Source organism: Cheilinus undulatus, linkage group 11 (assembly GCF_018320785.1).
Source record: "Cheilinus undulatus linkage group 11, ASM1832078v1, whole genome shotgun sequence".
Lineage (NCBI taxonomy): Eukaryota > Metazoa > Chordata > Actinopteri > Labriformes > Labridae > Cheilinus > Cheilinus undulatus.
Window position 1 is genome coordinate 18,929,791 of NC_054875.1, and position 25,309 is coordinate 18,955,099.

The 25,309-nt window shown below is 39.9% G+C and overlaps 1 protein-coding gene across 8 annotated transcripts in view; it reads right to left on the bottom strand.

Annotated features, from left to right (window-relative positions):
- Positions 1 to 25,309, bottom strand: part of prdm16 (PR domain containing 16) — a 249,012-nt gene that overhangs the window by 98,786 nt on the left and 124,917 nt on the right. For all 8 annotated transcript variants that reach the window (XM_041799278.1, XM_041799275.1, XM_041799272.1 and 5 more), the window contains one exon: positions 20,764 to 20,811. In XM_041799278.1, the coding sequence (XP_041655212.1) occupies positions 20,764 to 20,811 (48 nt within the window). The remainder of the gene's footprint in view (positions 1 to 20,763; positions 20,812 to 25,309) is intronic.

The following is a 25,309-nucleotide window of genomic DNA, read 5'->3' on the forward strand; positions in this document are numbered from 1 at the left end:
CCTGCCTGCTGATATCCATTTTTACTTTTGAAGCTAATATCTATAATATCTTTATCATGCTGATAATATTGTGCACCCCGAGTAAAAAATGTCTTAACACAAAGATCAACTAGAGGAGAAATCTGGGAAGCATGGAAGTTTTTTTTTTTTTTTTTTTTTTTAGTATTAAACATTTTACCATGGCATAACATCTTGTTCCCCCTTAAATTCAGACAATAATCTGGAACATTTCCTCCAACATGTGTGAGTGTTTGTGAGTGTTTGTGTGAATGCATGGATTTGTCTGAGTGTGTACTGAGGGGACACTTTGATAAATGGCCAGTTTATGGTGCTGTCACACTGAAGATGTCTTTGGGGAAATACTTCCCCACAAGCGCTGGTGTGTGCATGTGTGTGTGCTTGTATGTGTGTGCGTATGTGGGTAGTGTGTGTTCGTGTTAATGTGTGGGCAGGGTTGCAATGCTCTGGTCATCTGATTGCAAGACTGTGGTCAGGCGCATGATTAATCAAACTGATTGGATGGGGCAAATATGGTTTGTGATAGCACAAAGAGGGAGAGGGTTAGAGTGTGTGTTGTGTGTGAAGATACAAAGGTGTATATGAAGCAGACTGGGGTGAAGCTGCTGTGTGTTTTAAGGTCAGGGGTCAAATAAATGGAACATGAAAGAGTAAAAACACAGTGTGGCGCTGCTGACACAGCCACAACCCTGTTAATATCTCACAGGGGCGACACACTCACCCAGTGTACACAGACTTTTCTTAAACAGAGACACACACTCCGCACACTCCTTCATGTATCCCAGCGCAGTACACACAAACGTTTGAGTAATTGAGCTGTGCTATTGCAGCTTTGTAATCGCTGACTTGTCTTTACGTAGCCTTTGTTCCTGAACAAAAGAGTGCCGAGACAGAGTTGTCGCTGGTCACAAGGAAGGAGGAAGACAGAGGAAGGGGGGGGGGCAAGGAGCCCAGCTTTATGTATGGGTGCCACCTGGTCTTAGATCAATGCACTGACACATAGGTCATTTTTAATATGCTTTGATCGGTCACCCCAGCTGGGCCGGTTGTCTGCGTGTGTGGATGTGTGTTTAGAGGGGTGTTTGGGTGTGCTCTATCAAGCACATCTTGTCTCAGGATGCCAGGCATGCAGTGTGAACTACCAAATTGTCCTTTTAAAAGCTTCATTCTTCTTCCCTCATTATCTCTCTGACTGCTGATATAGAGAAGGACAAAAGTAGATGATCAATCTGAAAAGGAAGTGTCATTGGAAGCGTTTAATCAAGATATAAACGATAAATTAATTCTGTCTATTTATGAACATTTCTAGAAGTTTTTAAAGTATTTTTTGAGGAATATTTATCATCTTTAAAACCATATAATTATTAATGTTATAGCTAAGCAGAAACATCACGCTCATTACAGCTATCAAAAAAGAAAAGTGAGGCTCAGATGCATTTTTGTTTTCTTTCTATATTTACACAAACATAACCGTTAATCAAAGTCAATCCTGTTTCTTTCAACCTCATATTCCTCTCCCCTTGCACCACAGCAGCCTTGTCAATCATATGAAGAAAAACAGAAGAGGTGGTTGCACATAAGGGCATCCCTGGGTTTACAGATTCACAGCACCTAATCAGCAAGACATGAAGATAATAATACACATTCTCCTGCTTTCTTTACTCCTCACCCTCTTTCATTTTCTTGTCTCCCTTGCACTGTCTCTTTCTTCTCTTTCTCTCATTAAATCTGTTCCACCCCTTAACCCTGTGGGCAGGTGCTACTGTAATTAGCCATTATTTGACTATCAAAAGTCAGGAGTTGATTAAATGGCCACGAAGCAGCACGCAGAGCACTTTCCCTCTGAGCCCAGCCCCATAATTTCAAAAGCTTCTTGCAACCTGCTGAGGGCCTTTCAGGTCTGTGAGACGCTGCTTCCGACCGCTGGTAAGAGCCTGTTGCCGGCGGTAATCAAAACTGATAATCTTACAGGAGAGAAGGGGGGGAGGTGGGGTGAGGGAAGAGAAAAGAGAGTGAAAGAAAGAAATGGTTGGGGGCTTTGGGGAGGTTGGAGCTCAAGCAGAGAGCCTTCCATTAGAAATGTGTTGTGGCTCTGAGGGGGCCGGTGGCCAGCAAGCGGTGAAAAATGCTGCCTTCTTAAGGCAAGTGAATGGCATCTCTTTAGTGATTAGGAGCCGTAATAATGGGCACCCCTGCCTGTTATCCCTAAGTCCATTTTATTGCTAATTCATTTACCTGTTATTTCAGACAAACTTGACAGGAGTCACCTGCTAAGAAGTCATGTTTGTCAGGCAGGTATGCCCATTAGCTGGGGATCTTAAATCAGCCTCACAATGGTGCCAGTAGGGGAGTAGAAAGCTGGCCTTGTTGTGAGCAGATAACACCACAGCACAGTTGTCCTGACCAATGTGGAAAATCTTTTCTACTCCAAAAATAATTAGACTACATCCCTGGAGCGATTCTTAATTAATGCATTTATTTTTCTCGTTGTAAGTGGATTTTAAGCCGAGCTTATCTGCTTTTGTGCTCTGCTGTGAAAATCCTGTACACTCAGGAAGAACATAACAACTGACCTGGTACATTAAGGAAAAGCAGCTGATTGAAAATGAGTTATGAAAACACGTAGTAATCTCTTTTAGTGTGAAATTAAATTTTTAGACTCAAGAAGGCATTATGAATTTGGTACAGTTTCACTGACCTATTTTGCATTATTAGCGCAGAATCCCTTTTCACTGAGCAAAGCCATTAATCTAAAAATAAATATTTGATGAGATATGGCTTATATTAGAATATATCATGTCATATACAAGCTATTATATTCCCCAAGGACAGTAGGGATAAAATAATCACTTTGACTCCCTGGTTAATGTTCTGGATAATTCTCCCCTGGGAAACACTCTGTATGATAATATCCACATATGAGCATCTGATCTGAAATGTCACAGCTGAGATTCACATGGGGTTGACTCCCTTGTGTGGAAAAAAAGAAATGGGTTTCTGTATTAAGGTAGTGGACTGAAGAAGCACAACCAAATATGTAAATATATACAAATATTAGATTGGATTATTACATTTTTTTCACCAAAATCCTATTCCTTGAGACAATAATCACCACTGGAATGGAAAGGGCATGTAATTGCATTCAAACATACTTGATTTGAAATTTCAGAATTTATTTCCTCTCCTTTAGCGCTCAGGCTGCAGACACTGTCCATGAAGCACTTCTAGCTTCACAGTACAGGTCACTCTCTGACTGCACTGAAGTGTTCCCATCACTTTCAATGTTGTTAGCTGAATAAAAGGATTATCTGCTATGAGTTAGTGCTAAGACAGAAAACCCCTCTCTCGGGATAATATTGTGTGGGTGTGTGCTGGTCCCCTCTCATTGCTGGCCTCTCCTGGGATCCCCCACTCGGCCTAATCATTGTTTCTCTAACAGATAATTCTCCATGTCCTCACACATGTCTGTGCCTGTGTTTGTGTGGGTTAATTAGTGCTGTGCCGGCTGAGTGTGCTCTTCCTTGTAATCACTTAATTAGGGGTGACGGCCCCGATGCTTGTTTACTCAATTAGCCATCCTCTTTAATTATCTAATTCACAGCAAGTTGACTGTCCTTGTTAGCAAGCTCAGTGAAGGAGTCAGGAGCCAGCATAGCTGTGCAGGATTTTAAAAACTTCTCTAAGACATGTTTGTTTGTGCTTAGACAAGCAAGGTAGAAATGTATTTGCTTGGAAGCAAATGACACCGCATGTTAAGAGGCAGTTCAAGCCAAATGTGTAAAGTAAAAGCAGAGCTATGTAAAGTAGTCTGCATGTCACACTTTGACAAAGAGAACCCACACACATGCATCATCAGACACTAGGCCATGCTCACAGTCAGCATGAGTGCTGAGCCACATGCCTCAGATTACTGTCGCTCAGTTTCCCTGAGATGTATTCATTAATGATAAAATCAACGTCAAAAAAAGAAAGAAAGTGAACCCATGGCGAGTATGATTGATGGTTCCTTTGGATGGAGGGGTCCAGGGCCGACTCTATTGTTTCTCTTGACCAGCCTTGCCACCTACTCCACCACCTCCGCCCCCACCGGCCCCGCTCCTTCATGTGGATTAAGGCCTGACGTTTATTTAACAGTTCATTTGAGCGAAGGGGTGACCAAGGTGAAGCTGAGAAGGGTGGGTGGGTGGGTGGGGGGTTGGCAGGGTGTCTGTGCTGTGCCGTGGCGGGACGTCCCTTACGGGACAGTGCCAGGCTGCGCTGTGGGGAGACGAGACAGGGCCTCCCCAGTGGACTAATGCCCTGTAATGAAGATTAAGACTCAGTCAAAGACCATACTGTTCAGCTGAGATTGGAGGGAAGGAGAGAGGGATGGAAGGAGGGGGGAGAGGAGAGGAAGTGAGGATAAAGGATAAAGTAGAGGACACTTACCCTGGTTTTCAGAATGTATTCTGAGGTGGATTACTCTAATTTGCTACAACAGGTACAGATTCCATTCTCCAGCGTTAAAAAAAAATACTTAAAAAGAAGCACTTATATTTTGAGCATTATATAAAGTAAAATTGTTAATGTCCTTTTTGTGCATTCTTAATAAAGATTGCAGAATAAGCTGGGGACAAAATCTGATTTTCGTCAACAATATGCTGATTGCTTTACAAGCTATTAGGAGCAGCCGCTTTTATACAATCAACAAACACAGCTATGAAAATCAGCATTCAGAGAGCCACGAGGTGCAACCTAGGAACAACAAAGACAGTTACAGGGATAAGATTTGGTTAATTCATTTAAGGCCTGTCACGAACTCACATTATGCCCCATTATTCTAATCTTCATGAGATCATAAAAGTCATGGGTATACAGAAGGAACTGGGAAATGGGGTGCAAGAAGAACAGTCACCGATTGTATTTGCAGGGCTTATTGATGATATACAATATAAAAAAGTTAGCACAGCTAATGATAATTAGCAGCTCTGATTTTTCTACAAAAACTCATGACAGAAATAAATGCCTTTTGAATGCTAGATGTTCAACTTTGTCCTGGCATACTTGTAACTTTATCTGCCTGCTATTTAAATCAAAAAGATGTGAGCAGATACAGACAAACATGGATGTATGACTGATATTACTTTCCCAGTATGTAGACAATGAAGCAGAGCAGCCTCAACACACAGCACGCTTCACTTACCACTCTGATGCTAAAAGCTCCCCTAAGACCTGTTACGCCCAGACACACTTCCACTGTCTCCCACCATCTCCTCACAGTCTGCTCTCCCCCCTAATATTCTCTTCTTTTCCTATTTTACAAACAAATGTAGAATGTTTTGTCTTCCTAAAATATTCAGCAGACCATAATAGTGTGCAGACCAGGGATAGATGGATGGATAGATGGATGGATGGATGAGTAGGTGGGTGGGTGGAGAAAGGGGGATTTTTTTCACATGACCTTGTGTTCGCAGGGGCCGGCCTCTCACCCCCACTCTCTGACTTTCTTCTCCAGACGGACTGTGTCTGTGACTGGGCTGGCAGAGCTGGCCTCTCTTGGGCATTCTGGCATTCCTCTCTGTCATGCCCCCATCCCCCTGCCTCCGGCTGTCTCCTGGCCTCTGAGGGTTTCCATCGTTGCTGAAGTGCGCTCTCTTGCTCAACTACATCTTTTACTTGTCTATCTATAGACATTCTGTTGTGTCAACACATGAGATCTGTAGTGTGATCTGGGTTTCTCTGTTTTTGTTTTGCCTGTTTTCAGGTTGATAAATGGAGAGTCTGAAAATAGAGCAAGGAGGAAAATCATTAAACTTAGAAATGGATTCCAATGTCCTCTTTGGTCAGATGCATAGCTTCCCACAAGCACAAAATCTAATGGTTTTATGTGAGATTCTTTGACATGCCCGAAATATGAAAATAACATTTTATGCAGGCTACTCTTCAGTGGCAGCTAAAATGGCAATAAAAGGTGAAGGGTCTGCAGAAAAGTTCGAACACAAAAAAACTCTCCCCCTTTTCATGTGGAATTCCAAATGTAAGCAGCCGTTCTCACGCACAGATGAACCTTTATCTCCCTCTGTCTGACACGTGAAAATATTTTTGACGAGCAGGACCACACAACTCTCTGTTCTCTGCCTCCCCCTGGCTTCTAGGTCTCCGTGGCAACACCATGCGAGTCGTCATGTTATTATCACCGACGCTTGACCAGCCGGCCCTCTGCACTCACTCTATCTGGCTTAATGGACTCGCCGCTTCCTTGACAGACAGGACACACTTTGTGTGTTATGTGTGTGTGTGTGTGTTACATATGAGAACTGAATAACCCTGAAAGCACAGAAAGATGACAATACTCCTCAAATGTTTCACCCTTAAGTTTGAGCAGAGGTGGAAAGTACGAGACTATTGTACTCAAGTATAAGCACAGTTCAGTTACTCTGGTTAAAGTCAAGGCTGCTATAAGGGGAGATAAAGGAGAGAGCTTATTGGGGCCCTTGGAGGTCAGCAAAATCGTGGTCCATTGTAAAGTTTAACTGTTAAACCATATTGTATTTTTGACCTGAAAAATCCCTTTTCCTTAAAAAAAAAAAAAAAAGAAAAAACTTTTTTATTGATAACAGTGTGACTGGGCACACTGAACATAACTGTTAGGAAAGTAATGCCAGACTGCATAGCTAGGCCATAACCTGCACAAACCTAAGGGTGCCAGAAAATAAAGTAGAGGAAACTGAAACAACTTGAATGGAAAAATAAATATTTGGAAAAACTGGCCAAAATGGATATAAAAAAGTGTTAAAGGTTTAAAGTGGCAAAAACTTGGCCAAAAAAATGTTGTTATTGGGTTAAAAACTGGCAGAAATGGGCTAAAAGATGCAAAATGGGTGGAAGGGGCATACATGGGCTGAAACAGTGGGAGAAGGGCAGATAAAAATGGCAGAAATGGGATCAAAGTGGAAGGATGGCTCATAAGTGACAAATATGGGTGGAAACAGTAGTGAAAATGGGTTACAAGTGGTGAAAAGGATAAGACAGTGGCAGAAATGGGTTAAAAGAGGTATAAACTGGAAAACAGTGGCAAAAATTGGTATCAGGGGCAAAAATGGCAGACACAGTGGTGAAAATGGATGAAAGGGGCGGAAAAAATGGATGGAAATACTGATGAAAAGGGTTAAAAGTGGTGAAAGGGGATTCAAGAGTGGCATTAATGGATAACAAAAACACAAAAAATAGGTGAAAGTGGAAAGAATGTATGGATACACTGGCAAAAAGGTGTTGCAAATGGTCAAAAAAGGTAAAAGAGTAGCAAAAGGGGCAAACATGGGCAGACACTGGACAAAAGGGGTGAAAAAGTTGTATGATAAACAATTTTAACAGCAGAACCCAATTATAGCTCCACACACTTTTCACCTCAAAAATGAAGTAACTGTTAGCCAAGATGCTAGTGCCAATGCTAATGATCCAACACACTTATTTAGATATCATCAATAAACCACAACTGGGGAGGGCCTGTTCTCTGGGTTTATCTTGGGCCAAGTCAAATGACTTTGACTTGACTTTTTGGACAAATGACTTGACTTTTTTGGACAATTTGCAAACTATTTGTGCATTACAGTGTTTTATTCACTCCCATGATCAGCTATCAATAGAAGAGACAAATGCCATTATATGTCAAAAACAACAGAACTAAGCAAAAAAGACCAATAAAAGTTTAAGTTTTCAGGGTGAAATGTTTTGTTTTGAAACAACCAAATGTCTTCATAATGACAGCAAAAGAACATATTTTCTAAAGTGAGCGTGTGAGCATTTAGATGCACGTATGTGAAAACTCATATGATGGCCCCCACAACTGTCAGATCATCGCCCTCCTCCTTTTGTTGGGTGACCCCAGAGAATGTGGTGGGAATGGCCACTAGGAGAGAGATTATGGAGAAACAAAGGCAACAAGAGAGGGAATGAGAGACGGAGAGAAAGAAGGAAAGAGAGAGAGGTCAGGGAGCCAGCTGATGTGAAAGTGCCTCCGATCACCTCGTGCTTCTCCTCCGCCCCCTCGCTCTGTCTCTCTCTATCTGTTCCACTCTTTCTTTCTCTCGTTCCCACTTGAATTCCTCTCCCAGCGCTTCCCTCCATTGTGACGTAGAGTTTCGATCGCCGATAACAACAGAGATGCGTCAGTCAGGGCCCACACATACTCAGACGCACACATACACAAGTTAAAAGAGCCACTGCAAGTTAAGAGTGGCACCCGATAACTCAGCGCATGCACACAAGCACAGCGCACAGATGAACACAGTGACACACAGCAGTGGCCTTTGAGTGCATGCTCCTCTCAAGACATAATGACAGCATTCTGCAGTAACTGAAGCTCTGACAGTTCCCACAGACAAGACAGACAGAGAGAGAAAGAGCATTTCTTTCTGTCTTCACCTCTCCTCCTACTCCCCACCTCCTCTCCAACAACCCTGACTTTGTCCACACCATGTGACACACCACATATGGGCACTACTGGTGAACAAATCTGGACGGAAAAAATTCTGATTCAGTCATACTCCACTCAAAATTAAATATTCTCCTAGTCACTTGAGGGCGGACTCTGGAAAGTGTTTGTTTGTCTGAAAAGGGTCAAAATATTAACAGAAGCTCTTCAACCACAATTTAGAGTGTTTGAAACATCTTGGACAGAACAGCAGAGCAGAATACTCAGAGCCACCTTTTGAACTTGCATGCTTGGAGTGTTTCAAGTATTCTGTTAGTGGACTTTACTATTAATATAACCTTCTTTGTGCAAAGGACGATGTTAGCATGTTAGCAGTCAAACGGTATGCTTTGAAAGATTATCCTGCCTTAGGATCCAAACATTCCCCCACATACATGATTTCCACCATGTGAGCTCAATCTCTGCATATTTGTCTGTCTGTGGAGCCTCTCCCCATCCCCGTCTCGACCCACCACACAAACACGACATGGAAGCCGAGTGCTGACTGCCTCCATTTTTTCTTCCTCATCAGACCTGACATAGTGCAGGATTTGGTGGTGTATATTTTAAAGGGGGGATGGGGATGAAGGTGGTGACGGTGAGTGCCAGTGGTAGTAGGGATGCTGGGGCGGGTAGGGGGGCAGGTTACGGTGCTAAATGAAAACATGTCACTCAGGGCCCATTAAAACGTAACCCTGCCCAGCAGAAGAAAGGGACCCATATCATCATTAAGTCATCTCGGGGCGAAGCGAAAACCACAAATATTATTCCTACACCCCCTTCACCACCAACACTACCAATACACACAAGCTTACACACTCCTCCCCTTCTTTCCCTGCAGATGACAGAGAAGATGGGATGATTGGAGGTACGGTAAGTTTGCTCCCTGACTGAGAATGACAAAAAGATGTTTGGGAACTTCCTGATTATACAATGGATGGAATGTTTTCAACAGAAGACATTCATGCAAAGATTCTGTTTTTGTAACTTTGCAGAGATAACTTTGGTAATAAAAATATCTGGGGAGAAAATATTTAAGTTCAATTTAATACATTTTAACTTTTATGTTTTTCTAAGCTACACAAGCACAAAAAGTTTTCTAATCTTAACAGATGCCAAAATGTGAGAAAAATGGTAGATGTCGTGGTTTTGTTCTCACAGGGTGTGTAAATGAAAGATACAAACAGCACATCAAACATGAACAGATTCTATTCGATAACAACAAGAGTCCTGACTCACAACACCATATTTCTTGCAAAATCCCTCATGTTCAAATGCAACTTAGAGTAATTGTATTACGTTACGTTACGATCCATCAATATTTCAGTACATCAATTTGTTGATTAATCATCCAAACGGATTGATAGAAAGTCAAAACATCAATCTACAGCATCACATTTCAGCTACACTTTTATTTTATTGTGAAATTCCAGCATTGACAGTTTCAGCCCTTCCATCCTCAACAAGCTACCCAAACCCAAGATTATGAATGGTTGCAGAAAAAAGTACATATTAGTGCTTCAGAGTCAGAGGTGTCAAAAGTATTCACATTCATTACTCAGGAAGAAGTATAGATACTAGGGTTTACAAAGACTTCTTTAGAAGTTGAAGTATCAACTCAAGGTTTTTACTCAAGTAAAAGTATAAAAATACTGGTTTCAAAACTACTCAAAGTATAACAGTAAAAGTAATGTAAAGGGAAAAAATTCCATAAAGGACAAAAGCTTAGGCCACACCGCAGGGGCCAATTCCATTCTACCATTCCATTCCATTCCACCATTCCAATCCATTATACTTCCCATTCCATTCTACCATTCCATTCTACCATCCCATTCCATTGCATTCCATCTACCATTCCATTCTACCATTCCATTCCATTGCATTCCATTCTACCATAGTGCACTACCTAGGGCTGGGCGATATCTTGAGATTTTAATTTATATCAATATATTTCTATACGAGATATGACATGGGACAATATAGTTTTATCAATATAATTACTTTATTGTTAAAATACTTAATCGTGAGTTGCCATTTCGCCTACTTCTCTTGACTCTGTGTTGCTCTTTGTCCTTCTCCGCCTCCCTCACCCTCCGAAACTTCACGAAACTCAATGACCCACCCCTCCCCCTCCCCCTCCCCCTCTCACCACAACAACAGAGAGACAACATGGAGACAAAACTGACAAAACCGCTGGTGTGGTTCGTTTGGGATGTGAAAGCAAAGCGGACCAACTTGTGAACCAAAGGCAGGAAGAGGCATAAAGCATAATGATATAGGGATTTATATGTGATTTAATACACTCAAATACATGTTGGTACCTTGCTTAGCGTCTAGCAACACGTCATACTCTGTGCTGATTTATTCATATCGTGTAAAGAACAATATGCTAGACAGCTCACCGCCTCGCTGGCTGCTCACAATGCCCCAATGCAAAAGCAGAAACCCCAAGACAGCGTAAATTATGTGTTTTCTTATTGTTTCTGTGGAAAAAAAAGACTGGTGGAAGGAGCTGAATTTCTGGTTTCATCTTCTTTTACGCCGTCTTTTTTTCCTGGTCGCCGTTTGATGTGACAACAGCGCCCCTAACGGGCACATATATCCTTTTTTGTAAGCTTAACACAGAGAGGCGTATTTGTTACATTGCCCATGTCAATTTACATTGTTTATGAAAACAAAATATTTGAATGTTCAGGACTCAGGGGCTGTTCACAAGAGAAATCACTTTTAATAGAAAGAACTACCAATCTCAGAGAAAAGCTGCTTTGTCAGATGAAGTAAAAGTATTTGTGTTTTGTATGATCTCTTTTTACATTTTGCTTATTTGCACAGCTATATGTATTTTGTTTTGCAGAGAAGTAATTTACTTTATATAATTACTTATTACTTTACTTGACTTATTACTTTAATATTTTACTTTATTTCTTGATTTGATTTATTTAATTCTTTATTAATTTATATACAGGTACTTTCTTTTCATGTAATTAATGCACATGTCAACCTATGCAACTGGTTCAATAAAAGACAGTATTCAGTTCATGTGGATTTAACTCAAAACTGAATGTGTTTTTAATTCCTTCTTCATGGAGAAATATATCGAGTTATATATCAAATATCGAGATTTAACTAAAATACATCGAGATATACATCTTGGTCCATATCGCCCAGCCCTAGGACTGACCCCCCCCCACACACACACACCCAAAAAAAACAAAAAAAACATTTTTCTAAAGGCCATTTAATGTTATATTAAAATTTTAATGTTGAAAAATTTGGGATGCACCTGTTTCAGCCGTATTTATGCCCATTGAAAATGAATGCATTTTAGTACAATGCAAATACATTCAAGAACCACGTACAGTATGTGTACAACCAACCTCCTCGTTGGTGCTTGGTTGGGACATTTTGCTCCAGTTCTCTTGAGTCTCTGCCACAGACATCTTTGTCCTAGGCTACATACATCTGCTATTTCCTTGCTGGAGTGTGACGTGATTTGTGTCATGTCCGAAGGTGCAATGAATTGCATACAAACCAATAGGGTGTCAGAATGGTATTATGTTTATACTTCTCATCCAACCACAATCAAATTCACTCTATCTGGATGGGACGATTTATCTGGATAGGTTTTGGGGTTTTTTATTTGTGTTTTTTTGAACGATGCCAAGCCGGAATGAAAACAAGCTGAAATGAAATAGGAGTAACGAGGCTATTTTTAAAATGTAAGGAGTAGAAGGAAAATGTAGGCTGAAAAATAATTACTCCAGTAAAGTATAGATACCCAAAATTTCTACTTAAGTAAAGTAACTAAGTATTTGTACTTAGTTACTTGACACCTCTGTTTAGAGTGGTCAGAGTAAATAAAAAAGGACATAAAAATGCTTAGTTCTTCTCATAATTTGGAGGTAGTCAGGGACTCCCTATTTCAACTAATTAAAAATACTTGCAACATTAAAAAACAGTACTGTACAGAGTAATGCAGGCCTTTGTCCTTTTTGTTCAGAGAGTTATCTTTTTATTGAATACAGTAATTAAATTGCCAAAACTGTTTTGTTTTTTTTGTTTGTTTTTTTGTTACTGCATGAAATTTGTGCATAACATCGTCAGATATTGAACGTAGGCTCTGATATCAAATCATACTGGCAGATTTTTTGATACTGGAAAGTATTGAAAGGTTGTCCATAATATCATCATATCCCATCGTAATGAAACAGTTGATTGACACCCATAAAACAAATATGGTGGGCAACAGGCAGGAAGCACTGGTTATAGCTTATGAAAAAGAGCTGTTGTTAAAAATCTATTTGTTTGGGGGGGTTTTTGGATTGGATCTTTGAAACACTGTCGATTTCAGTGCATTTGTTGTGTTGTAGTGAACACGAGTTCAGTCATCAGCATGTCCCCCTCCAACATTACAGTGCAGCCACTGATGTCACCTGTTTGTGTCAGTGTACTAAAGTGAAGCACAGCAATGAGGTAAAATGTGTGTTCTCCCCACTCCAAGTTTAATGTGCACAATAACAGCAACATACAGCAAACATGTGAGCTTTGCTAAGCATCTGTGAGCATTCCTTTCTGGTGCTTTAACTCAAGCTGTGAGCTGCTGTGATGGATTGACTCAATTTGGCTTAGGCCCAACATTGCAGTGTTTCAAATTAAAATGGCTTAAAACCGATTTAAAGGTGTGATGTAACTCATAACTTGATTGTTTTAAGCCCATGATGATTTAAACAGGATTGAAGAAGCAGCTGTAAAACACAGTTGCTCTGTACAGTCACTAGCACACTGAAAAAAAAAATAGTCAAATAAATAACAAATACACAATTTCCAACAAGTCTTTCACAATAAAAGTCTCCACCTGTTATTTTGATTGAGTGCTTTTATTGTGAATGCCCACATCAGGAAATGTGGTGTTTTCAGTTGCTGCCCACACACCTCAGCAGGAGAGAAATGAAACTTAAAATTGCAGTTTCAAAGAAGCAAAGACAGGGAGAGACTATTAAAAGTTTGTGTAAGGGGGAAAGGCAGATTAGGCCATAACAACCAGCCCTATTTCATTCCATGTGACAAAACTGTCCAGCAGCTCATACAACAGAATACTGGATATTATTTAGAATCTTAAACATTTTTAATATTAAGTATATGAAATCAGCACAGCCACAAGATCAGATCACTCTTACCATACCTCACACCACAGAAAAATCTGGAAAGATCATCTTCAGTTCTCTAAACCTCAGGGCTTTGCTTGCTTCTGTCATACAGACAGAATCTATCTCAAAACCAGTGAAATTATTTGGTAGAGAGTATCCGGGTTTAGCCATGCCTTGCGTTCTGTGCCGATCATTTCCCAGTCAAACAATGCCATAGGTAACGCTTGCACAGCCCGTGGCATTCAAAATCCCAAAAAGATAAAAACACACACAGGCACATGAACACGCAGAGCCAGGGGGCATTTGTGACGTTCGGCATTATGAAAAATGACTCTTCCCTAAGGGCTCAGTGGTGGCAGTGATTATAATATCCAGATAATCATTTCAAACAAATTATCATAATTATCAATCAATCATGAGTCTATTTAAGCAGGGGGAGGGACAGGGGGGAGTGTGGTGCTGTAAGCGGGGGGTAAACTATGGCCTCAAGCTCTGGATCACTTCTGTGACCCATGAGTCTCCCTCTGTCCACATAATAGCCCTCATACATTTAGGGTCATTTAGCCAGTGTATTTAGGGACTCAATTCCCCAGCTTGATATAGAAGGGAGAAAAGATATGCACACAAGCACGCACACACACAGGCACACACACATAAGCTCACCACAGCAGCTGACCCCCATTTGGCTGCCAACTCTTTCAACATGGAGTGGGAAAAATCTACTTATAGGTCATGGTTCACATCCACTCCTTTCATTCTTCTATTTACAAGTGATGGGACAGCTTAAATACACATTTGCAACTTACCCTGCAATATAAAGCAAATAAACAACAATGCAAGAGTCTGAATAAAACAACATGAAAGTCAGGCATAGAAACTAAGACATCTATTTCAATCAGGAGATCAGAGAAATGTATTATACAGGTATGTTCACCCAAACAAAAGTGACACCAACAGAGAATCAGAAACTTGATCGTCTCAAAGAGATATTCAGATGTATCTTTCAGCCATAAATCCGCTGTGAATAGCAGCATGAATTGATTCAATCTTAGTGGTATTGAGAGGTGAATGAAGGGGGCTTCAGGAGACAGACAGAGAAATAAAAAAAGTGAGAGAGAAAGAAAGAGAGAGATAGATAGTAGCCTTCGGGGGAGATGATCATCTTGGGAAAAAAGCAATCAGTGCTCATTGATTTTTTCTGCTGGTTGAATGGAGGGTGTCTATCTGGAAGTCATTATCTGCCATCTGATCTGCTGGAGTGTTTACACACATCGGGATGGACAGCGGCACTCTTCTGAAGACGAGGATTAGAGCGTGCACACCACACAGAGAGCATAGACTCTCCCCTCCCCAACTGGCTACCACTTTTAAACCCTAGGAATCCAAAAAGAAACACAAAGTCGTCCGATACCCTATTAACTTCCACACGCACACACAAACTTAAGTGTGTGTGCAGTGTGTGAATGAGAATATACTTAAGCAGGGCCTAGACACCCAAACAGACAGATAGCTCTGTTTTATATCTCCACACCAGACCAAACTAAACAATCCCTGATCCTATCACCAATAGTCACTGATAGCAATCTGTATCTGCAACAACACTGAGCTGTCTGCTCAGAGAGAGGGATGAAATGATTGGATGAGGATGGACAAGGTTAGCAGAGACGGGATTTGGGATAACACATTATTTTATTTCAGTCTGTAGGTGGGTAAAGGATGCATGTGTGAAGGTAAGTGTGGCTCAATTCATGCTTAAGCTAGAGCAGGATATGAATCCAAGGCCCGAGACTTCATACATACATATGAACGGACACACACATACTGCTATAAGCTCTGGGCAGCTTTCAATAAGTGGGCTTGAGAAGCTACAATAACATCTTTGCTTCCGTTTTATCCCTTGCCTTAACCCTGACTCTAACGCTGCCCCCACATGCCTTTACACTCCTTTTAGATACACACAGCAACACAGAGTGAGCCTGTGTTTGTGGTCCAGTTAAATGTGTTTAATGTGTAGAAACTGTGGACACACATCTTTAAAATAGTGATGCACAATAAATACTTAAGAACTGATACGGATAACTGATCATTTCCTACTTCTGATGGTGGATTCTGATAAGATAACTGATCATTTTTTCAAATGGTTGATTTTCAAAGGATGTTGTATGCGCATCTGGGGAAAGAGAGGTCAGTATGTTGCGGGCAAAGACATGTATAACCAATAATAGCTGACATCACAAGTGTTAATTTCAGAAAGAGTTTTGACTTCCCAAATGTTATTGTTCTTTTGTTTTACTTCAACTAGCACATTTCTGTACCAAACAAAGTACATCACTAACTAACAACCCAAATACTTTGGTTTCAAAGAGTTCCCTTTTTCACTTTTGCCATAAATTGAATTTAAATGTCTTCACAAACTGACTCAACTAAAAAAGAATTCAGAGAAGATATGTCAAATTAGACATGTTACCCTATTAAATTACAAGCCTGATGCTGATTTTTGTCAATGTCAGATGATGACCTGCCATACCCAGAATCATCTCAGGACTGATCGCTCTTTCCTGAAACTTCCCCAGATTCTTCTTCACTCAAACCCTTTAGTGGGTCTATTGACACTTCACACTCATGAATGACCTTTTTTTCCGGTGGTTTCCATGATTTATGACTTATGATTAGGCAGTGTAGTAAAAGAAGGTTTTTTCTATGGCAGCATCTATTGTTTATCTGCTGAATGAGATGAAACAGTTGGAAAATGTTGATGTCTTATGGAGCATATTTTAATCACATGGCTTTTTTAAGGTATAGATAGATAGATAGATAGATAGATAGACAGATAGATAGATTGATAGATTGATAGATTGATTGATTTTATTTCAGACTCAGGATCCATACAAACAAACACATGACAGATATAGATGGACATTCTGAAAATTTCGATTAATGCAAACAATATTTTATGACACCAGGTGCTCCACAAGAAAATTTAAGTGAGAGTAAACTAAGAGACTTCAAAATTGTAATTAATATAAACTTAGACACCATTAAATAACAGCCTCAGGCAAATTTTATTGGTGGCTCTCGTGTTAAAGGCTCTTGTGTTTTGTTTTGTTCTGTTTTTGGACAGCAAAGAAATAGAGGTAGGGAATATATTCTATTGTTGTTACTATGTTGATTAATTTTACATTTAAAAGTGGTGTGATCACACAGCAGTAGATCTGTTTATATCTGTAATATATAGTACAGCTGCAAATATGAACTGATGACACGCATACTTTTAAAAACACACACACCTTTCAGCAGTGAACTAGTTTATTCAGAAGCTACAACTCAATTAACATTCTGCTTTAATCAAGCATAGCCACAGTAATGACATGGTGAAGGCACGAGAAGTCAATGTTTATATGCGTCTGTACATTTGTGTGTGCCAGTGCCCCGTGTTAGTGTGTGTGCATGTGTAACTGCACAATGTGGATGAATGAGTCATGTCATAAGGAATGGCTCATGCATAATTTCATTCATATTCATAACAGGCATGTGGTCTGCCACCGCCCGATGAGGGCCCACCGCAACTCACACTCTGCATAATGAGACAGGGCCAGGGTGTGTGTGTTCATGTGTGTATGAGGTGTGTTTAAAAATGGTCTGGTAAGGTAGGTGTATGTATGTCTGTCATCTGTGATCACCTGAGTGCGGGTTACAACTTGGAACTTCTGCTACTTTATGTTTGTAAGCTTTTTGCTTGTTACTGTGAGTTTGAACATGAGGGGTTGTGTGAGTGTGTGTGCAGAGCTTTGTGCACGTCCACTCTTATGTGGAAGGTGGTTAGTTAGTTTATAAAACCGTTTAGGTTTTTCCACGTTGTACGAACATGTGGGAAAAAGGGAAAAGCCCAAACCACCTGCGGTCAACTCCTAAAATAAGCTCATTGACTAATGTAGGACTTCAAATCAAGCAGGCACTCAGTTATTTGTATTTGGGCTTGTTTATAGTAGGTACAGCAACAGGACCCTTGACCTAAAATGCAAATGAGTAAATTGAAGTAATTCTATTTTTTCAAAGGGGCAAAGTGTATCATCACTTGAAATGGTTCTTGAAGAGATTTCAGGTAAAATGTCTTGCATAGTTGCTCACAAAGCAAACCTCTAAGCAGGTTCTATTCATTCATTTTTACCTTTTGCTTACAGGACTTAGGTGTGGATTAGATTACAGCTGCAAAACTGTTTTAGCTAATTTAATAGCTCAAGTCAACATGAAAACAATTGGTAACCACAACATCAGGAAACTTAAACATGAAGTATTTGTACCATATTTAGGTAAAACACGTTTCAGTTTAAATGGGAACATTTACAAAAGCTAGTTTCAACCATCTCATATGGATGGTTATTATAAAGGATACATGGATGCATCAGTTTAATACCATTATAAACAAATACCAGTCCTTTCGACAAACATCAGCCAGTGGCAACTAATATGGGCACATACCAATAACAGGCAGATGTTAATCTGCTTTGTTGTATCAATTCAGTGCTGGCCTTTAGCACACCTAATGGCTGATTCCAAGAAGAGATTCAATATTGGGCAGCAGATGTGCCTTGTAGACAAACTGGTCTGTTTTTGTGGTTTAATATAAAAAAATATTTTAATGCAATAAGGGGTGTTACACCAAAACAAGTGATGAAAAATGATATTGTCATGGGCTAAATAGTTTAAACATTTTTATCGACTTCAGCTCTGATTTTTATAATCAGGGCATCTGTACTTATCACACTGTAAGGTCAGACTTAAGTTCAAAAGACAAAAGGTCTGAGACTTCAAAGATATGTTTAAAAAGTATGAAATAGAATGTAAAAGCCAACATCAACTTTACTCTGAAAACTGAGTTGAACTAACTCTGTTTTTGCAACCTGTTATAAACACTTATTAAAGAAGCTTACACTCCCTGGCCATGAAAGCTAGAGAGCTTAAGCTACTTAAGTTTACTTGTTTTAGATAAATTATTTGGAATTTGTTACTTTTTTCCCTGTAGAGCCGAACGAAAGGTGGTTGAAAAATTGAGTTGTGTTAACTTTAAAAACCAACCCAGCTATTTCAACTCTATTTCTCTGAGTTGATTGAACTCATTTCAATATCAAATTGACTGTACTCAAATAATTTAAGCATTTTTTCGTCATTTTACTCTAATTATTTGACTGTCACCCCTTAATCTGTATATTTTTTCCAGAATGCCTTTGGGCAGTAAACCCTTTTGCACCACGTGTGAAGTTACCAACTCAGTTAAAGAGGTCCTGCCTACATGGGGCAATTGATGGCATGCTGAACTTAATGAGACATCCTCTGGGGGTTCAGTGGGTCACTAACAGCTGTTGTCACATGTGGTTTGCTTAAGTTAGCCTTTAAAAAATATCCTATTTTTTAGTTAGTGCTACTAAAAATTTTAAGTTAAGTGGTTATCAAAAATAATTTGAGTCCTATGAACTTACCAGCGTTTACAGTGCACTACAAATTACTGAATTAGAAGTACTGCACACTCAAAGTGGATGGTTTAGTCCTGCAAACTCTAGTTTATATATGAATCTCAGTTTTTAACACTTAATTATTGATTTTGTGTAATTTCAGCACAATTGAAAAATAGCAATCTGAACTCACAAAAGTCAAGTTTAGTTTGCTTGTTATTTTTGAGGCAACATATTTTTAAAAGTAAGCTCAAACTTCTTTTATTTTACAGTGTACTGCCATACAATATAAACAAGGATTCTGTTTGGTGGGAATAAGTAATAATAATTTAATGCCTCAAGATTCTAATTTATAAGACAATTGCTTGTTTCATGTTGAGGCTTAAAATGTTAAGCCTCAGCAGTTACATGAAACAAGCAATTGTCTTATACAATGTTCTGTATGCACTTAAAAGTAACTACCAGTACCAGAGCCATGAGCAGAAAGCCCTTCTCTTTAAATAAAAGGAACCATAGCAGTAAGTTATTTTTCCTCCTGTAGACATGCATGCAGGAATAAACAGCATCGCCACACTGATTTTGACCAAGGAGTAAAATAATAATATCTGAAATGAGTGCTCTTACTGACTGATTGTAAATGCAAACATTGCATTTTCTTTTAAACTGAATGCTAAATTTGTGATTTTTCATTCATATAAAGTATAGAATAACATTCTATGGACCTTACTTTAAAAACTAGGTTTACCATTTTAACCAGTGTGGATGTTAATTCAAGAACTTGAAACTGATAAAACTTCATATATTTTACTGCTGCCTCTTTTTTAACCTTTGATTTAGTACACACGATGTCACTGACTTCAAGCAGAACCAGCATAGTCTCGGCCATTGTGGAGAGAATGTCCACTCTGCTGCAGCCATTGTTCTTTCATGGATCATTAGATGGACATGAACTCCCTCTGTCATTTCTTGAACCAGTGACACTGGCCGTAAAACAAACTGCACAGCCTGCTCAGTAAATTTATCACCTCATAAAGTGGTCAGTGACTGGTCAATATGTCTGTGTCATATTGATGAGTGAATCAAGCATTGAAAATGACAATTTAGTCTTTTAAATGATGGATCTTTGGACTTCTTTCCATGGAGAAAGCTCAAAGAATGTGATACTGAAAAAAACACCTTTAAACCAAAAGAGAGCACATGAATAAATGCACTTTGATGACACTTTCACTAAAGCAAACACATACTGTATGTACACCTCTGCACACGAGATATAAATAATACAACAATTAAAGAAGTGTCTGAGAAGTATCTGTCATGAATCAGGGTATGCTGCCACGTCAAACACTTGAAACCAGTAATTCCTAGTTCCACGTTGGAGAAAATGAGAAACTTTAGTCAACCAAACCAGTGAGCTGATGTCATACTGGACTAAACTGCGGCTAAGAGTGTAGATATGAAGATGTTCATCATATATCAGCACAAGAAGTTTCTGAAGATTTAAAAGGAAACATTGTAGCTCTTTAAGACTAAAGACATCAAAGTGTGCAAACTGGAAACTGCCACTTTCTTTTCTTCCTTTCACAGTGACTTTGATACTAGTGATGCATTGTTAAACCACTGAGATACATGTAATGCAGGGCAGAGTAAGAGTAAAGAAAGAAGTTTTAAAATAGTATAAACAGTAAAACTGTCCTACCTTTTTGGTGCAGCTGTCAGGTGAGACCTCATCATGGTCATTCATCATCTGCAGGGGGTAAAAAAGAGATATTCATTTGTAAAAAGCTTAGAGTTCACATCTTTATTCAGCAAGCAGATAATCAGAAAATTTTGTTCAATGAAGAAATGCACATGTTTTTGAAGCATTAAAACTAAATATTGATCTCTGCACTTCATGGTGGGGCAGGTACTGCTGATACTTGATGACATGAGCACAGGGTGTTCACAGTTCATCACACAGACCCTCTGGGCCACAAATGTGACCAGAGGGATACAATAATGGACTGAGAGGTCACAAAAACACACACAGCAGCAACCATAACACTACACACACACAGTCACTCTGATGAATGAATGCCCCACAGATTTGACGTTAATTCTCCGCTTCAGCGTTGCAGGAAATTTCGCTGAGACTCTGTCTGTGTCAGTGGGTGTCTATGTGTGTGTGTGTGTGGGGGGGGGATAATTAAGCCTTCAAGCAATATTTACTGGGGGCAGATGGGTGGTAGAATGCTCCCAGTGTCTAGTGAAGGAAATAGAGGAAGTGGGGGAATGATGAAGAGATGGTGCTGCTCCACAGAAATGAGGGGGCATTTCACATATAATGGCATCCCAGATTCTGTCTGTCTCTCTTTCTCTCTCTGAAGCCCATTGATGGCCACTGAGGATCAAAGAACTAATTTGGACTGTTTTCACTATGGGTTTAGGTGGGGTGTGGGGATCAGCATGGGGTTTAACTGAGTTTAGGTGAAATTAGGCCCATAAAACTCCCTCAAGCAGAGACACACTGCATATCTGAACCTCCCTTTCCTGCTCCCTATCCTCCCCATCTGCCCTTCAACAGTAGGTGTGCTGTTTTGGTGTTGTGACAAGACTGGCTGCCCTTATAGTAGAGTTGATATATTGAAGTTTGTATTTCCTAAACCAGTGTGGCCCACCAGGACTGGGAAATAGATATTTATCTGGCATGGGATCTGTCATGAAAACTGTGGAGCTATTCTTTCGATTCTATCATAAAGCAGTGCCATTATGCACCTTTCTATACAAGGCCTCAGTTCACAGAAAGTGATGACAAATTGGTGGAAAAGCTTGTAGACAAGTTCACAGTGATGTATCTTTAGATAGGGTGTGCAAAAGTCTGTTCTTGAAGGTACTGATTTCTCAGTATAATAAAAACAGTGTACCAACTCTGACTGTTCCCAAGTCTGTCCAAATGGGAGCTATACCACTGATACTTACAACAGCCTACTCACACCTTATGTAAACAGAATAGAAGCATCCTTTTCCTAAAAGCCGATTAAGGCCTTGTCCACACAGAGACAAAAACGATATATTTCCGTTTCGTTTCTAAAACATTTTCCGTTAACATGGGATCGTTTCAGGAAATGTCCGCGTAAGCACGGAACCACTGACAAATGCTGTAGTATATATGCCAAGCTTGTAAGTGGGGCTGTAATGATGCCACGGAAATGCACCCAAAAGAGAGAAAAAGATTACAGAGCATGCGTACAAAGTTTCTGCCAGGTACACTGACACAAGGATGAGTGGATCAAAGAACATCTAGTGTATGCTGTTCTCCATGACTATTTGTTGTTCATGGTGGTACTTTTAGCATCAGATTTTGCTGTAAAAGCCGTAACAAGCTCAGTAGCTTTGGCAGCACGAACACAACCCTGTAATCCACCATTGATGTTTTGGCTAGACCTGTGCATGCGGCTGAAGTGGGCTATGCTATGTATGATGTAATTGTTTCAAGAAAGATTCCGGTTGGCTGTCCACATGGAGACAAAATGGTAGGTGTATACAGAATTGTTCACTCTGGGACCTGGTTTCAAAAAGTAGTATTTACAGCCCCCCAAAAGGCTGATTCTGTGTGGTTGAATCGCCAATACGACAAAAAACTTTTGCAGATACTCCTGAATTTGTCTCTGTGTGGATGGGGCCTAAGACCAGTCTTTTATAATTTCACAAACCCCACTCCCACTCAAAGGCCTGTCATGTCATTTCCAGATATCTTTTGCTGCCTGGTTGAATCATTTGGTAAGAGATAAAATCACATTCTCTGTAGATAGGATTAATTTAACACAACATAATATCAATTCCCCTTACATTCATGATAGCTATGGAACAATCTAACTGTCTTTGGGCAAAGATGACAGAATGTTAAAGTTACATATAATGTAGAGACAAAGACATTTAGATTTTGGATCTCATGGTCTGATAAAGCTTGTCCTCCCACCAGAAAATCTGCGGCCACAGTATTCTCCTGCCCTGTGCTTTGTTTGGGTAAATATAAAATAAAATGTCAAAGATTTGATTTTAAAGTTTAGCTGTAGTGCAGAGAATGGCACAGCAGCTCTTCAGCATGGGGGGTACAGGTCTGCTTTCCCCTCATGATGTGTATGTGAGGTTTTGTGGACATTCCCATAGCTGCAGACTAAATCCACTGACAGCACTGGAGAGGGTTTGATACATCCACATACCCCTTCCTACTGCCCCCATCAGCTATATAACTCATGTTGCTTTTGCAGATTTGATTAGCCATAATATCATAACTATCATAAGGTAGACTTCCCTCAAGCTATTTAAAGGGTGAGATAGAGTATGGTCCTGTAGGACAGTGGTTCCCAACCTTTTTATTTCATTTGCCTTTGTAGGTCATCAAAAGTATTTAAGTACATCATAACCAGCTTAATACTCCTCAGAGACGCTTTAACTACTAATTAGTAAGGCTTAAAAATGGCCAAAAAAAGCAAAAATGATTTAAAGTGTCTCTATTAGAGACAGTAGTTGTCTGATTGCCTTTCATGTTATATTTGAATTGCTTAGGGTTTAATATTTCTGTTGATAAGATCTCTGTCTTCTGTGTGGTGTCTTCTGTGGGTTTCAGCAAAAATAGATACAGATGCTTTTGTGGCAGTTTGAATGAAAAATGGAGACCCATTACTTAAAAGGCCACTTTTCCAGAAAACAAACATGGTCAACTTTAAACATGGAGATAGAGCAGACAGTAAAATAGAGAGGGATTGTGTGTGTGGGTGTGTAGGTGTGTGTGGGGGTGTTGTGGAGAAAGGACTTCCCCTTTCTTATAATGCACAAGACCAGCTGCAACAGTTTACAAAACCAACAGCTTGGCTGGGTTGTCTAAAATGCTACCAGGCGTTCAACTATAGGACAATTTCTGGACTTTCCCCCTGCTCTGTTCAGCTACATGCCAAGTGTAAATATGTGTGTGTATCAAATTGTGCAAGAGTAACTTAAAACTGTAGACGACATGCAAGCAGACAAGAGTGGTTTATACTGATGCCTTAATGTCTTTCAGCCTCAGGTGGGGGCCGGAAATGAGTTCGCTTTCTATCATCCAAACCTCAGTTTTGGACCTAGAAACTCTGAGCTGACTGTCAGGAAAAGGATAATTATAAAAGCTTCCTGGCTTTGAATTTTATGTAATAATAATCTAAATTGTTTGTCTGCTAAAACCCCCCATGTATTTGCTTTTTGTTTCGTTGTTTTAAATAAACAGTAAGTAGTTTACAGGCTTTTTAAGTGCAATGCTGACAATAATTTTAACACTAAGGCAGGTTGACATGCTCTTTCAAAACTGGCATACAGTATCCATGTAAACACACTAAGTCACAGATATGCTGGCACACTTACCAAACAAAAACACACAGACAGAAAAATGCAGAAGAGCCTGGTCTTGCCGCAAGGCAAGCCAAGCCAAGCCAAGCTAAGCAAATAAATAAGCTATTAATTAGGGCAGGAAAAATGTGATTGGCCACTGACTGGCGGTTATGATTTATTGCACGTGTCACAGTCACCTCAAAGTGACTTTTACTCTGGGTTCATGAGACAGTTCCAAATAGACACAGGCCTATGCTGAGAGGAATAGATTTTCCACAACACAGAGAGAGGTAAAATTGTCCATTTGTTCTGTATCTTGCCTGCTGAATGTTGACATGTCAATGCGTCTTATGGAAAGAGAAAGCACTGAAGCATGGGTAATTATAAAGTGTGTCTAAGTGTGTGTCTGGGCACACAAACTTCTCTCTTTGGCCCATATGACCTCAAACACAAACAAATCCAGTTGGGGCTTTATGAAAGTGCAGCCACCTGCAGAATCCTTCCACCCAGACCTGTCCAGACCCTCATTAGAGGTATGCGTCAAATGTGTGTGTTTGTGCATGTGTGTGTGCATGTGTCTTTCAGCATGTCTGCAGAGTGTGCTTTCACACTAGGTGGGAGGGAAAACCCCACCATTATTAGTGTTCATAGCGCAGCTTTTGTTTTTGGACAGAGTCAGGAGTTTTTCAACAGCACTTGAGCACTGAACGTATTGACATGCCATGATGACCAAGAGGACAAAAGAAAACATGACATAGCAAGAGACACTCAGTAAGTGGACTTCCTCATTGTTTTTACAAGAAACTGGAATTAATGACGGAGCAAAATCCAGCTCAGTTTATATCCAGAACTCATTTAGCAAAAAAACAAAAGAGCAGAAATCCCCTAGCAGGGTTTCCTAC